Below are 16,549 nucleotides of genomic sequence, written 5' to 3'. Positions count from 1 at the left end.
TATAATACTGCCCCCTATGTACAAGAATATAACTACTATAATACTGCCCCCTATGTACAAGAATATAACTACTATAATACTGCCCCCTATGTACAGGAATATAACTACTATAATACTGCCCCCTATGTACAAGAATATAACTACTATAATACTGCCCCCTATGTACAAGAATATAACTACTATAATACTGCCCCCTATGTACAAGAATATAACTACTATAATACTGCCCCCTATGTACAAGAATATAACTACTATAATACTGCCCCCTATGTACAAGAATATAACTACTATAATACTGCCCCCTATGTACAAGAATATAACTACTATAATACTGCCCCCTATGTACAGGAATATAACTACTATAATACTGCCCCCTATGTACAAGAATATAACTACTATAATACTGCCCCCTATGTACAGGAATATAACTACTATAATACTGCCCCCTATGTACAAGAATATAACTACTATAATACTGCCCCCTATGTACAAGAATATAACTACTATAATACTGCCCCCTATGTACAAGAATATAACTACTATAATACTGCCCCCTATGTACAGGAATATAACTACTATAATACTGCCCCCTATGTACAAGAATATAACTACTATAATACTGCCCCCTATGTACAGGAATATAACTACTATAATACTGCCCCCTATGTACAAGAATAGAACTACTATAATACTGCCCCCTATGTACAAGAATAGAACTACTATAATACTGCCCCTATGTACAAGAATATAACTACTATAATACTGCCCCCTATGTACAAGAATATAACTACTATAATACTGCCCCCTATGTACAGGAATATAACTACTATAATACTGCCCCCTATGTACAAGAATATAACTATTATAAACTATACAACACAGCTACATACAGCCGCCTCGCCCCAGTTTCGCATGTAACATACACCTCAGTCACACTAGCCACGCAGTCCCATGCAACATACACACCAGCCATACATTCCCACGTAGCATACACACCAGCCATACATTCCCACGTGGCATACAAACCAGCCATACATTACCACGTAGCATACACATCGGCCACACGGTCCCACGTAGCATACACACCAGCCATACATTCCCACTTAGCATACACACTAGCCATACATTCCCACATAGCATACACACCAGCCACACGGTCCCACGTAGCATACACACCAGCCATACATTCCCACGTAGCATACACACCAGCCATACATTCCCACGTAGCATATACACCAGCCATACATTCCCACGTAGCATATACACCAGCCATACATTCCCACGTAGCATACACACCAGCCATACATTCCCACGTAGCATATACACCAGCCATACATTCCCACGTAGCATACACACCAGCCATACATTCCCACGTAGCATACACACCAGCCATACATTCCCACGTAGCATACACACCAGCCATACATTCCCACGTAGCATATACACCAGCCATACATTCCCACGTAGCATACACACCAGCCATACATTCCCACATAGCATATACACCAGCCATACATTCCCACGTGGCATACACACCAGCCATACATTCCCACGTGGCATACACACCAGCCATACATTCCCACGTGGCATACACACCAGCCATACATTCCCACGTGGCATACACACCAGCCATACATTCCCACGTGGCATACACACCAGCCATACATTCCCACGTGGCATACACACCAGCCATACATTCCCACTTAGCATATACACCAGCCATACATTCCCACGTAGCATACACACCAGCCACACGGTCCCACGTAGCATACACACCAGCCATACATTCCCACATAGCATATACACCAGCCATACATTCCCACGTAGCATACACACCAGCCATACATTCCCACGTAGCATACACACCAGCCATACATTCCCACGTAGCATACACACCAGCCACACGGTCCCACGTAGCATACACACCAGCCATACATTCCCACGTAGCATACACACCAGCCATACATTCCCACATAGCATATACACCAGCCATACATTCCCACGTGGCATACACACGAGCCATACATTCCCACGTAGCATACACACCAGCCACACGGTCCCACGTAGCATACACACCAGCCATACATTCCCACGTAGCATACACACCAGCCATACATTCCCACATAGCATATACACCAGCCATACATTCCCACGTGGCATACACACCAGCCATACATTCCCACGTAGCATACACACCAGCCATACATTCCCACGTGGCATACACACCAGCCATACATTCCCACGTGGCATACACACCAGCCATACATTCCCACGTGGCATACACACCAGCCATACATTCCCACGTGGCATACACACCAGCCATACATTCCCACGTGGCATACACACCAGCCATACATTACCACATAGCATATACACCAGCCATACATTCCCATGTATACAGTCACTTACCCTGTAAGTTCTCTTCTCTTGCCATCTTCATCCTGCATCCTTCTCCTTCTTGCAAACCAGGGAAAGGGGGGGGGCCATCGCGGGGGGGGGGGGGTACTTGCGGGGGGGGCCATCGCGGAGGGGGGGGGCGGTGGTCTGTGTGGTCTCTGTCAGCAGTGCTCAGGCCTCCAAATCTAGCAGGGAGAGATGCCGGCCCGCGCGGGGTACGTCATGAGGCGGGTCATGTGATGACACTGGCATCAGACAGCAGAAGCACAGCAGGGGGAAGTCCCTGCAGCGCTGCGCCCGGCCTCCCACCTCAGAGCGGTGTCCGTCCATCCTTACCAAGCTGTTTTTTTCTTTCTCCGGCCCCACAGATGTCAGACCGGCCCTGGACCGGCCCCAATCGAGTCGGCCCACCGGGATTTCTCCCGGTGGGTCTTATGGCCAGTCCGCCCCTGTTGGTGGATAACATTTTCAAGTCTCTCCAGTGATGCTCCATTGGGTTTACGTCAGGGCTCTGGCTGGTCCAGTCAGGAATGGTCACAGAGTTGTTCTGAATGCTTTGTTATTTTAGCTGTGTGCTTAGGGTCATTGTTTTGTTGGAAGGTGAACCTTCGGTCCAGTCTGGGGTCCAGAGCACTCTGGAAGAGGTTTTCATCCAGAATATGACTGTACTTGGCCACATTCATCTTTTCTTCAATTTCAACCAGTTGTCCTGTCCCTGCAGCTAAAAAAAACCCCATAGCATGATGCTGCCACCAGCATGTGTCACTGTTGGGATTGTATTTTCCAATCCCACGATTGCTTAGTTCGGCTGGACAGCCATGTCGGGGAAGAGTCGTGGTAATCCCAAACCTCTTCTGTTTAAGAATTATGGAGGTCACTGTGCTGTTAGGAAACTTGAGTGCCTTGGAAATTGTATGGTTAAATATTTGTTCTATATAATTTGTAGATAAACTTACAACACATTGGGGCAGATTTACTTACCCGGCCCATTCGCGATCCGTTCTCTGCACTGGATTCGGGTCCGGCCGGGATTTATTAAGGTAGTTCCTCCGCCGTCCACCAGGAGGCGCTGCTGCGCTGAAGAGCATCGGAACGCACTGGAATACACCGAGCCGGGCTGAGTGAAGGTAAGTGCAATTTTCGCAACACATTTTTTAAAAAAAAATGTGGCGGTTTTTCCGAATCCGTCGGGTTTTCGTTCGGCCACGCCCCCCGATTTCCTTCGCTTGCATACCGGCGCCGATGCGCCACAATCCGATCGTGTGCGCCAAAATCCCGGGGCAATTCAGGGGAAATCGGCCCAAATCGGAAATATTCGGGTAACACGTCGGGAAACCGCAAATCGGGCCCTTAGTAAATGACCCCCATTGTTTTAATTTATCCCAGAAGAGCTATTACAAACAATTTATTGTTAAATGTATGTATATTTTCTTTTTCTGCTTGTATACTTTTTAATGCAGATATCATAGACTGTTTCATCATCCGCTGACGGACAAGGAGGCTCCAGGATATACAGACATGGTTAAACGGTCAGTAGTGGATTCTCACATATAAAGCATATCTACCAAATTTAGCTTGGAGTAATTTTTTTATTATTACTGATTTCTATTAACCATTTTTTCACTGTTAGAAATGCCTTATTTCATTCTTAAAGAGGACCTGTCACCCGGGGAAAACACCCCCAAAAAATTATTTCCCTCTCATCCTATCCCCAGCCCCTTTATATTTATTGAATTTTTATTTAGATTTGTGTTTTTATACTTAGTTTAAAACGATCAAATAAGAGGTCGGATCGTTGTACAGGTCCCCTGGCAGTCGGCCATATTCATGAGGGGTCGGCCGACACACCCCCTCCACGCCCCTGTCACTCAGGGACCTGTAAGACTCGCCGGCAGCAGCACATGTATTGCGCAATCGCTGCTGGCTCTATGCGATGCTGATAGCGGCCGCAGAGGGGCTTATTCACAGCGCTGGTTGAATGTTCGGCCCTTATCATGAGAAAGTGAGACGTCCTTCTACCACCCCCAGAGTCTTAGCTGAACACAGCATTCGGCTCGGCTGACTCTATCTTCAGCATTGCCATAGAAATTAATCAAGATCAACTGCTCCATTCATTCTGGTACAAGGGACCAATAGGATTTCCAAAGATCAGAGCCCGTCTACCTTGCAGGTGATCATTTAAAATGACCAGAAAAACAACTTTTAAATGATTTGTTCTTTTTTCTAGGCCTATGGATCTCACTACAATCCGAAAGGGTCTTCTTCAGGGAAAGATAAAAACAAGTGCAGAGTTCCAAAGAGACCTTCTGTTAATGCTTCAGAATGCTGTAATGTACAACAGCTTCCATCACATTGTTCACCAGAAGGCCCTGGAGCTGCAAACATATGTAGTGGAGTTGCTTCAGGTATTTTAATACTAAATCGGTAAAATTTCCCATTAATAGCTTAAACAGGCAGTGGCTGGATTTTGCTGACCGACCACAGTGCTGGGGGCAGCCGTCTGTGAATCATAGTGACGCATGGAGTCCCTTCCTATGCACTATAGTCGGTAAGCACAATCTGACCAAAGTCAACCAGATTTTTCCCCAGGCATAAACTCAGGCAAGAATATGTCCTTATATACTCAAGTAAATACGGTACCATATAATACCTTACCCAGGAGACATATACAAGAGCCTCAACTTTGTAGCTTTTAACCACCATACACAAACATGCTTGGCTTAATGGGTTTGTATACGTTCTCAGTGAGAGGGTATGGAGGAGCCTATACATCTTTATATATATTCAGCCCAATTGCAATTGCAGCATGAAACATAATAGTATCAAAGAAAAGGCCAAAATTAAAGAAAGAAGGGCTAGAAATGATTATTTTAGTATTTTTGGCCTGGGTCGCCTTTTTTTGGGGAATTGTACATACAGGCGGCTTATTATGTAAAAGAATCTCAGGAGATGTTATTACTAAAGCTTTTCTTCACTTTGTCTTTTCTTATGTTTCTTAGGTTTTTAATGAGGAAGCAAATCAAACCCAAACGGAATAAGAATACATTTCAGCTCTCGGACATGCCAGTTCTTTGCACTATATTTAGTTTTGGTTGTAATTTAAGAAATCTGTTGGAAGATATTTTCTGTATCTTTAGATGTTTTATCATTATTCTTGTTCAAAAAAGCATTAAAAAGTTGTTTTGCATCATATTTTGTGAGTCAATATGTCATATCATGATGGGGCCCAGATACGATGATCTGCATCCAAATGACATGTGTAACAAAAGAGAAAGAAAGACGGATGCATATATACTAAGTCAAACAAATTTCATTTTTATTCTTCAATGTATAGACAAACATATAATTTAAAACACCATTAAAAAAGTCCCAACTTGGACATACATAAATAACAAAAACAGGCATAGGTATGGGGCATGTAAATGGAGGTGGAAATAGTAAAGCAGCAGATATGTGCGTTATTATGGAGACCACAGCAAGATATATAAAGTGGAGTGCAATTGACCATGTGAGCTGCGGTCTAAAAATGAAAAAATTATAAATCGCTTGGTCTCTAAGAGGTCTATGTGGCCAGAATCATACTTGCCACCAGCTACATAAGGCACAATCTGGATACAACATGAACAGATATACAACAAATTTTTACCCAACCTGTGTCTGGAGAGGAGAGACCCGACGCGTATCGCCTATCAGGTAGGCTTCATCAGGAGTAAATGACTGCTAGGGGAGGACTGCCCTTTATACCCGTTGCTGCTTAGTGTTTGGTTCCGGTCCGAATTATGGCGCATGCGCAATACATTATTTCTCGTCTGCCGGAAGTACGTCATCCAGCATAATTCACCGGGTCTGTGGAACGCATCTTGCGTCTCACCGGACCAGAGTTGGAACAGCGCATGCGCTCCATTGACCAATGGCGCTGCGTGGCACCTGGGAAGTACAGTAAGTCAACCACAGGACATAAATTAAGTTGGTAAGTTATATTGGCGCAATATTTCAGTATAGTGCAGAAATGGGTACAGTATGAATCCTATAAATAGTACACGTCCCTACCTTAATATGGTACAGCCTTGCAATGGGTGACTACAACAGTCATATAGTGCCGAAAAATAGGTAGGTATTGCATAATCAACTATCATATGGTGCCAAAAGTAGGCAGGTATTGTATAATCAATACTCCACCTGAGGAACAGCGTTAGATATCATGTTACAGGGTAATCATTCCATTGTGCCGAAAGTAGATAAATAAACAAGACAAAAACTAAACAATATGCTGCTCATAACAGGAGATGTAGAAAGAGGAATTAATTCGACGCAATATTAAGGAAGATTGGTTTGACGCAATATCAAAGTAGGATATTTTCATGCTATGCATAGTAAGCAAGAGATATTAAATAGAATATTTCACAGGCAATTTACATGATTGGATTTGCCAAGGGTACCATATAGATGACGAAAGAGAAAAGAGATTTTATAATTACTTAGATATAGAATCAATGCATATTGTGCGTAAGACATGCATATTTAGTATAATTAGCAAGGCTAAAGTCGTGCACGTAAGAACAACAACAGCTGAAACACTCATATAATTAGATATTATACCCAGTGCAAAAACATGATCGTATAGGTAGGTGGCATGATGGGTGGAAATCCCGTAGTGCCAATAATAGACATAAAACCGTGCTGTGAACTAAAGTATATATGGTGCCATCGAGAGGCCATATGATGATGAATTGGATTGCCAAGATATTGTAACCGCATAAGAGAATGAGAGGAGGTTATCATTTAAGGTATCACTAAAAAGGTTTATAAAATTTCGCATATCTCAAGTGCCATACAAATAATCAATAAAATACAAAGTCAAAGTTGCCTGAAGCTTGTGACATACATATTAAGACTGTGCATGTTAAATACAACAAGATTTCGGGACAAGTGCTCATATAATAAAGTGATGCGTGCTGGTAAGTTCAAATATCTTAAAGTGCTATGCCGTTCACCAGAGGTCCTGCTGCACAGTTCATGTTGGGAGCATTAATATAGTTATATTGTACTAGGTGACAGTTATCATAATGCTACGATGCAATTCAAGATGTGAAAGTGCAGCCAGGGCCTAAAGTGACTAGTGCTAATATCCTCGAGGTAAGACAGAAAAGTGTCTTATTAATTAAAAACATGATTCCAAAAATAAGTGCGGTTGCAGTATCCAATTATCAAGTGCATAGAGGCAGCGCTGGGCAAAGAAGGAAAGGGCAGTCCTCCCCCTAAAGGGTTAGTAATGAGGCTATGAATAAACAAGGTTATAGCTAAGGGAATAAATATATGAAGAAAAGGCGGGGGGAGGTAAATAAAACTAAACATAGTAGTTTGCCTGGTCAAAATTACATTGGTATAAGGTCGAAGGTATTTTTAGACCTGGTATACAGAGCCGAGAAAGTGCCGGCTGACACTTTGTATAGGGAAAAAAAAAAAAAAAAAGGAATGCTACCCAACTCCAGTTGGTAATATCCGGCAGCAAGAAGAAGAGTCACTAGGTAAGTATGGTCTCCGGGTAAATAGGGATCGGATCAAAGTCCAGGCGGTGCCGAGGTCCGGCTAACAAGTTCCAATTCAGTAGGAAATAGGGTCTCGGAGTGAAAGAATGTCAGCCATCAATATCCAGGTAATCTTGTGGGTATGGTGATAAATGTTGAGTTCTCGTTGTAAAATCCCGGTGGATCGGATCAAGATGTAAGAGAAAGCCAATGAGCAGCTTATAAATACTGTAACTTAGAAGAGGAAAGAAAAAGAGTGTTATACACAATATACAAAAACATCTATAAATTGTGGTGCTTGGTGTCGTAAGTCTGGTGCATGAAGCTAGTGTGCTTGCTATTTACAGGGGTTAACCTGTGGGTGGGGAAAACTAGGGAAAAGGGGAGATGGAAGGAGTGACTTGTGTGGGGAATGCACAAGAAGTGTGGTGATTATTGTGGTGTAAGGGGTCCAATGCACAATTCCAATTATAATAAGGGGCCCAAGATCTTATATGTGTAAGGGGTCCAGCACAATGGGTAACTATAAGGGACCCTAATGTGTGAATTATGGTGAGAAGAGGGGAGGAAGGTGGTGGGAAGGGGGCTATATGGATAATATTAATGTAGAAGGTGAAGTGGGAGGCTGAGATGTAGGTGTTATTATTTTTTGTAGAAACCTGTAAAATTGAGTTCCTCGTTGAGGCCCTTAGGGGAAACGCAGTCCAGTGTGTAAATCCACCTGGATTCTTTTTGTAATAATCTTGGAGTAATGCTGCCACCCCTTATACTCTGAGCGATCTTTTCTAGGCCCACTACCCGCAGATCTTTTGGGTTTCCTCCATGTTGTTGTGAAAAATGTGACGCAACTGAAGAAAGTATCTTACCTTTCTGGAAATCGGATGCGGCATTGTTGATGTTCGATACATGTTGCTGGAAGCGTCTTCTCAATTCTTGTGAGGTTTGTCCTATATACACTTTTGGACAGGGGCATAGAAGGGCATAAATCACAGCTTTTGACTTACAATTAATATATTGTTTGATCTTGTATTTACCTTGGCCCACTGGATCCTCGAAATATTCCGTATTGATGATTTGCGGACATACTGTACAGGCTCCGCATGGAAAAGACCCTTGTAGGCGTATTCCCCTTCCAAGGGGAGAGGTAGGTCGTTGGAAATGACTATTAGTAAGTAAGTCCCTTAGATTTCTGGCCCTTCTAGCCGTGAGTTGAGGTTTATTGTTGATGTGAGGGAGAAGTCGTGCATCACTTCTTAGTATGTCCCAATTTCGCTCCAGAATCTTTTGTATATCTTGCCATTGGTTGTTGAAGGTGGTTACAATTCTTGGTTTGTCTTGTTGGGTACGTATTTTGGGAGTCAGGAGGTCACTACGTGGGCTGTCTCTCGCCCGGATGTAGGCTCTTGAAATTGTTTTACGTGGGTAGCCTCTTTCCCTCAGTCGGCATGTTAAGTCCCTGGCGTGAGTTCTGAATTCCGTGTCCGTAGAGCAGTTACGTTTAATTCGTAAAAATTGGCTAACCGGTATGCCGCTTTTTTGGTGATGTGGGTGAAAGCTGGAGTAATGTAACAAGTTGTTTGTAGCTGTTTTTTTGCGAAATAGCGTGGTGGATAGTCCAGTGCCCTCTTTGCGGATTGATATGTCCAAGAAGTCTACGCAGTTTTCCGAGATATGTGAAGTGAGATGTATTCGCCAGGGATTAGAGTTCAGCCTTCCAATAAACTCTGTACATTCTTCAAGGGTGCCCGTCCAAATGATCAATATATCATCTATGTAGCGGTACCAGCCCGCTACATATTTTTTGAAGAGATCCGAGACGTAAACCACCTGTTCCTCCCAACGTCCCAAAAACAAATTCGCGTAAGCGGGTGCACATCGTGCACCCATGGCCGTCCCTGAGATCTGCTTGTAAAAGGACCGGTCAAAGGTAAAATAATTTTGATGTAAAATTATGTACAGTAAATCCAGCACAAAGGAATCATGTCTGCGGTCATGGGACCATTGTTTGTCCAAGAAGTACATGGTGGCTTCTAACCCCGTCTCATGTTCGATGTTCGTGTAGAGAGCCTCTACATCTAGGGTCACTAAAAAGCATGATTCTGCGATTTGTAGGGCTTGTATTCTCTGGATGAGATGCATCGTGTCCCTTGTGTATGAGGATAACTGTAGCACTAGAGGCTGGAGATAAAAATCCACGTAATTACATAATTTTTCGTTTAGCCCCCCAATTCCCGAGACTATTGGGCGTCCAGGTGGTTTTGAGACCGATTTGTGCACTTTAGGTAACATATAAAAAGTGGGAATAGTGGGTTGATCCACTGTCAAAAATTTCTGTTCACTTTTGTTCACAATTCCTACTTGGAGGGCTGCTTCCAACAGCCGATCTATTTTTTTCTTGAATGTTTGAGTTGGATCTGAAGGAAGGATGCAATAAAAATCTTTATTGTTTAGCTGTCGATATGCCTCTTCCCTGTAAAGCTCTACTGGCCAGATAACAATATTTCCCCCCTTATCAGCCTCCTTTATAACAAAATCCTTGTGTTTAGTAATTTGGTTAAGGGTACGCTGTTCATGGGGGGAGAGGTTTTGGCTTCTGTTGTTGTCTAGGCTTAGTTGTTTGATTTCCCGGAGAGTGTATTCATAGAAAATATGTATAGCTGGGAACATGGTTAGGCTGCGTGTTCTTTGTGAAGGTGTCCTATAGGGAAACTTTCTCTTACCTGTGTATTCGAGGTTCTCTTCCATTAGTTCCATAAGATCTCTGAATGTCTGTCTATCACCTTCCGGTAGTGTATCCACCAAGGAGGGTTCGGAGTATAAGACTTTAAAAGCTAATTGCCTACAAAATAGGTAAAGATCCTTTGTTAGTTCAAACTTATCCAATTTGTACATAGGCGAGAATGACAGACCCTTTTTTAGTACCTCACATTCGATCTCTGATAGATTATGAGATGACAAATTGATAATTTGTAAGCTATTATCATTACCTGTATTGGTGTTTTGACGTCCTCGATTCGGTTTGTCCCGTTTCTGATATGGGGAGCGCTCTCGGTGGCTCGGCCCTCTTTTTTTGCTTGTTCGTGTATCTGAAGCGGAGTCTTCTTGTGAGCTCTCCAGGTCACTATATTCGGACGATTGTGGGTCCTGTGACAAGTGGGAATTATTTGGGAAGGTTGATTTAGCTTGCGGTTTGAATCTTCTTCTGTTGCCCCTGTGAGTCCATTTATAGGGTCTACCTTTTTCATAATCCAACCTATTTTGTAGGCAATTAGCTTTTAAAGTCTTATACTCCGAACCCTCCTTGGTGGATACACTACCGGAAGGTGATAGACAGACATTCAGAGATCTTATGGAACTAATGGAAGAGAACCTCGAATACACAGGTAAGAGAAAGTTTCCCTATAGGACACCTTCACAAAGAACACCCAGCCTAACCATGTTCCCAGCTATACATATTTTCTATGAATGCACTCTCCGGGAAATCAAACAACTAAGCCTAGACAACAACAGAAGCCAAAACCTCTCCCCCCATGAACAGCGTACCCTTAACCAAATTACTAAACACAAGGATTTTGTTATAAAGGAGGCTGATAAGGGGGGAAATATTGTTATCTGGCCAGTAGAGCTTTACAGGGAAGAGGCATATCGACAGCTAAACAATAAAGATTTTTATTGCATCCTTCCTTCAGATCCAACTCAAACATTCAAGAAAAAAATAGATCGGCTGTTGGAAGCAGCCCTCCAAGTAGGAATTGTGAACAAAAGTGAACAGAAATTTTTGACAGTGGATCAACCCACTATTCCCACTTTTTATATGTTACCTAAAGTGCACAAATCGGTCTCAAAACCACCTGGACGCCCAATAGTCTCGGGAATTGGGGGGCTAAACGAAAAATTATGTAATTACGTGGATTTTTATCTCCAGCCTCTAGTGCTACAGTTATCCTCATACACAAGGGACACGATGCATCTCATCCAGAGAATACAAGCCCTACAAATCGCAGAATCATGCTTTTTAGTGACCCTAGACGTAGAGGCTCTCTACACGAACATCGAACATGAGACGGGGTTAGAAGCCACCATGTACTTCTTGGACAAACAATGGTCCCATGACCGCAGACATGATTCCTTTGTGCTGGATTTACTGTACATAATTTTACATCAAAATTATTTTACCTTTGACCGGTCCTTTTACAAGCAGATCTCAGGGACGGCCATGGGTGCACGATGTGCACCCGCTTACGCGAATTTGTTTTTGGGACGTTGGGAGGAACAGGTGGTTTACGTCTCGGATCTCTTCAAAAAATATGTAGCGGGCTGGTACCGCTACATAGATGATATATTGATCATTTGGACGGGCACCCTTGAAGAATGTACAGAGTTTATTGGAAGGCTGAACTCTAATCCCTGGCGAATACATCTCACTTCACATATCTCGGAAAACTGCGTAGACTTCTTGGACATATCAATCCGCAAAGAGGGCACTGGACTATCCACCACGCTATTTCGCAAAAAAACAGCTACAAACAACTTGTTACATTACTCCAGCTTTCACCCACATCACCAAAAAAGCGGCATACCGGTTAGCCAATTTTTACGAATTAAACGTAACTGCTCTACGGACACGGAATTCAGAACTCACGCCAGGGACTTAACATGCCGACTGAGGGAAAGAGGCTACCCACGTAAAACAATTTCAAGAGCCTACATCCGGGCGAGAGACAGCCCACGTAGTGACCTCCTGACTCCCAAAATACGTACCCAACAAGACAAACCAAGAATTGTAACCACCTTCAACAACCAATGGCAAGATATACAAAAGATTCTGGAGCGAAATTGGGACATACTAAGAAGTGATGCACGACTTCTCCCTCACATCAACAATAAACCTCAACTCACGGCTAGAAGGGCCAGAAATCTAAGGGACTTACTTACTAATAGTCATTTCCAACGACCTACCTCTCCCCTTGGAAGGGGAATACGCCTACAAGGGTCTTTTCCATGCGGAGCCTGTACAGTATGTCCGCAAATCATCAATACGGAATATTTCGAGGATCCAGTGGGCCAAGGTAAATACAAGATCAAACAATATATTAATTGTAAGTCAAAAGCTGTGATTTATGCCCTTCTATGCCCCTGTCCAAAAGTGTATATAGGACAAACCTCACAAGAATTGAGAAGACGCTTCCAGCAACATGTATCGAACATCAACAATGCCGCATCCGATTTCCAGAAAGGTAAGATACTTTCTTCAGTTGCGTCACATTTTTCACAACAACATGGAGGAAACCCAAAAGATCTGCGGGTAGTGGGCCTAGAAAAGATCGCTCAGAGTATAAGGGGTGGCAGCATTACTCCAAGATTATTACAAAAAGAATCCAGGTGGATTTACACACTGGACTGCGTTTCCCCTAAGGGCCTCAACGAGGAACTCAATTTTACAGGTTTCTACAAAAAATAATAACACCTACATCTCAGCCTCCCACTTCACCTTCTACATTAATATTATCCATATAGCCCCCTTCCCACCACCTTCCTCCCCTCTTCTCACCATAATTCACACATTAGGGTCCCTTATAGTTACCCATTGTGCTGGACCCCTTACACATATAAGATCTTGGGCCCCTTATTATAATTGGAATTGTGCATTGGACCCCTTACACCACAATAATCACCACACTTCTTGTGCATTCCCCACACAAGTCACTCCTTCCATCTCCCCTTTTCCCTAGTTTTCCCCACCCACAGGTTAACCCCTGTAAATAGCAAGCACACTAGCTTCATGCACCAGACTTACGACACCAAGCACCACAATTTATAGATGTTTTTGTATATTGTGTATAACACTCTTTTTCTTTCCTCTTCTAAGTTACAGTATTTATAAGCTGCTCATTGGCTTTCTCTTACATCTTGATCCGATCCACCGGGATTTTACAACGAGAACTCAACATTTATCACCATACCCACAAGATTACCTGGATATTGATGGCTGACATTCTTTCACTCCGAGACCCTATTTCCTACTGAATTGGAACTTGTTAGCCGGACCTCGGCACCGCCTGGACTTTGATCCGATCCCTATTTACCCGGAGACCATACTTACCTAGTGACTCTTCTTCTTGCTGCCGGATATTACCAACTGGAGTTGGGTAGCATTCCTTTTTTTTTTTTTTTTTCCCTATACAAAGTGTCAGCCGGCACTTTCTCGGCTCTGTATACCAGGTCTAAAAATACCTTCGACCTTATACCAATGTAATTTTGACCAGGCAAACTACTATGTTTAGTTTTATTTACCTCCCCCCGCCTTTTCTTCATATATTTATTCCCTTAGCTATAACCTTGTTTATTCATAGCCTCATTACTAACCCTTTAGGGGGAGGACTGCCCTTTCCTTCTTTGCCCAGCGCTGCCTCTATGCACTTGATAATTGGATACTGCAACCGCACTTATTTTTGGAATCATGTTTTTAATTAATAAGACACTTTTCTGTCTTACCTCGAGGATATTAGCACTAGTCACTTTAGGCCCTGGCTGCACTTTCACATCTTGAATTGCATCGTAGCATTATGATAACTGTCACCTAGTACAATATAACTATATTAATGCTCCCAACATGAACTGTGCAGCAGGACCTCTGGTGAACGGCATAGCACTTTAAGATATTTGAACTTACCAGCACGCATCACTTTATTATATGAGCACTTGTCCCGAAATCTTGTTGTATTTAACATGCACAGTCTTAATATGTATGTCACAAGCTTCAGGCAACTTTGACTTTGTATTTTATTGATTATTTGTATGGCACTTGAGATATGCGAAATTTTATAAACCTTTTTAGTGATACCTTAAATGATAACCTCCTCTCATTCTCTTATGCGGTTACAATATCTTGGCAATCCAATTCATCATCATATGGCCTCTCGATGGCACCATATATACTTTAGTTCACAGCACGGTTTTATGTCTATTATTGGCACTACGGGATTTCCACCCATCATGCCACCTACCTATACGATCATGTTTTTGCACTGGGTATAATATCTAATTATATGAGTGTTTCAGCTGTTGTTGTTCTTACGTGCACGACTTTAGCCTTGCTAATTATACTAAATATGCATGTCTTACGCACAATATGCATTGATTCTATATCTAAGTAATTATAAAATCTCTTTTCTCTTTCGTCATCTATATGGTACCCTTGGCAAATCCAATCATGTAAATTGCCTGTGAAATATTCTATTTAATATCTCTTGCTTACTATGCATAGCATGAAAATATCCTACTTTGATATTGCGTCAAACCAATCTTCCTTAATATTGCGTCGAATTAATTCCTCTTTCTACATCTCCTGTTATGAGCAGCATATTGTTTAGTTTTTGTCTTGTTTATTTATCTACTTTCGGCACAATGGAATGATTACCCTGTAACATGATATCTAACGCTGTTCCTCAGGTGGAGTATTGATTATACAATACCTGCCTACTTTTGGCACCATATGATAGTTGATTATGCAATACCTACCTATTTTTCGGCACTATATGACTGTTGTAGTCACCCATTGCAAGGCTGTACCATATTAAGGTAGGGACGTGTACTATTTATAGGATTCATACTGTACCCATTTCTGCACTATACTGAAATATTGCGCCAATATAACTTACCAACTTAATTTATGTCCTGTGGTTGACTTACTGTACTTCCCAGGTGCCACGCAGCGCCATTGGTCAATGGAGCGCATGCGCTGTTCCAACTCTGGTCCGGTGAGACGCAAGATGCGTTCCACAGACCCGGTGAATTATGCTGGATGACGTACTTCCGGCAGACGAGAAATAATGTATTGCGCATGCGCCATAATTCGGACCGGAACCAAACACTAAGCAGCAACGGGTATAAAGGGCAGTCCTCCCCTAGCAGTCATTTACTCCTGATGAAGCCTACCTGATAGGCGATACGCGTCGGGTCTCTCCTCTCCAGACACAGGTTGGGTAAAAATTTGTTGTATATCTGTTCATGTTGTATCCAGATTGTGCCTTATGTAGCTGGTGGCAAGTATGATTCTGGCCACATAGACCTCTTAGAGACCAAGCGATTTATAATTTTTTCATTTTTAGACCGCAGCTCACATGGTCAATTGCACTCCACTTTATATATCTTGCTGTGGTCTCCATAATAACGCACATATCTGCTGCTTTACTATTTCCACCTCCATTTACATGCCCCATACCTATGCCTGTTTTTGTTATTTATGTATGTCCAAGTTGGGACTTTTTTAATGGTGTTTTAAATTATATGTTTGTCTATACATTGAAGAATAAAAATGAAATTTGTTTGAATTAGTATATATGCATCCGTCTTTCTTTCTCTTTTGTTACATATTTTGTGAGTCAAAAATCCTGATTATAGTGGCAGTATTAGGCCACAAGTGGCAGAGTGGCTGTGGCATTTACCCTAGCGCTAATTCTACAGCAGATAATGGATTTTATGCCCAAATTTTACAGTGGCAAGGGGGCAAATTCTGCACCATTATCTGCAGCGATTATGTGACATTTAATTGAAAGCAGTTTCTGCTGCTGATTTTTTTCTGCAATATGTTTATGGAATTTATATAAATCCAATTATCCAAG

At 42.4% G+C, this 16,549-nt stretch overlaps 1 protein-coding gene across 4 annotated transcripts in view; it reads left to right on the top strand.

Moving 5' to 3' along the window:
* Positions 1–5,589, top strand: part of BRD8 (bromodomain containing 8) — a 52,153-nt gene extending 46,564 nt beyond the window's left edge. For all 4 annotated transcript variants that reach the window (XM_072146281.1, XM_072146283.1, XM_072146282.1 and 1 more), the window contains 3 exons: positions 3,858–3,926; positions 4,625–4,802; positions 5,397–5,589. In XM_072146281.1, coding sequence (XP_072002382.1) covers positions 3,858–3,926; positions 4,625–4,802; positions 5,397–5,435 — 286 coding nt within the window. In that variant the 3' untranslated portion in view covers positions 5,436–5,589. The remainder of the gene's footprint in view (positions 1–3,857; positions 3,927–4,624; positions 4,803–5,396) is intronic.
* The last annotated feature ends 10,960 nt before the right edge of the window (positions 5,590–16,549 follow it).

This window comes from Engystomops pustulosus, chromosome 4 (genome assembly GCF_040894005.1).
Source record: "Engystomops pustulosus chromosome 4, aEngPut4.maternal, whole genome shotgun sequence".
Taxonomy (NCBI): Eukaryota; Metazoa; Chordata; class Amphibia; order Anura; family Leptodactylidae; genus Engystomops; species Engystomops pustulosus.
Note: the sequence above shows the minus strand (reverse complement) of the source record. Positions and strands in the feature narration are given on the sequence as shown.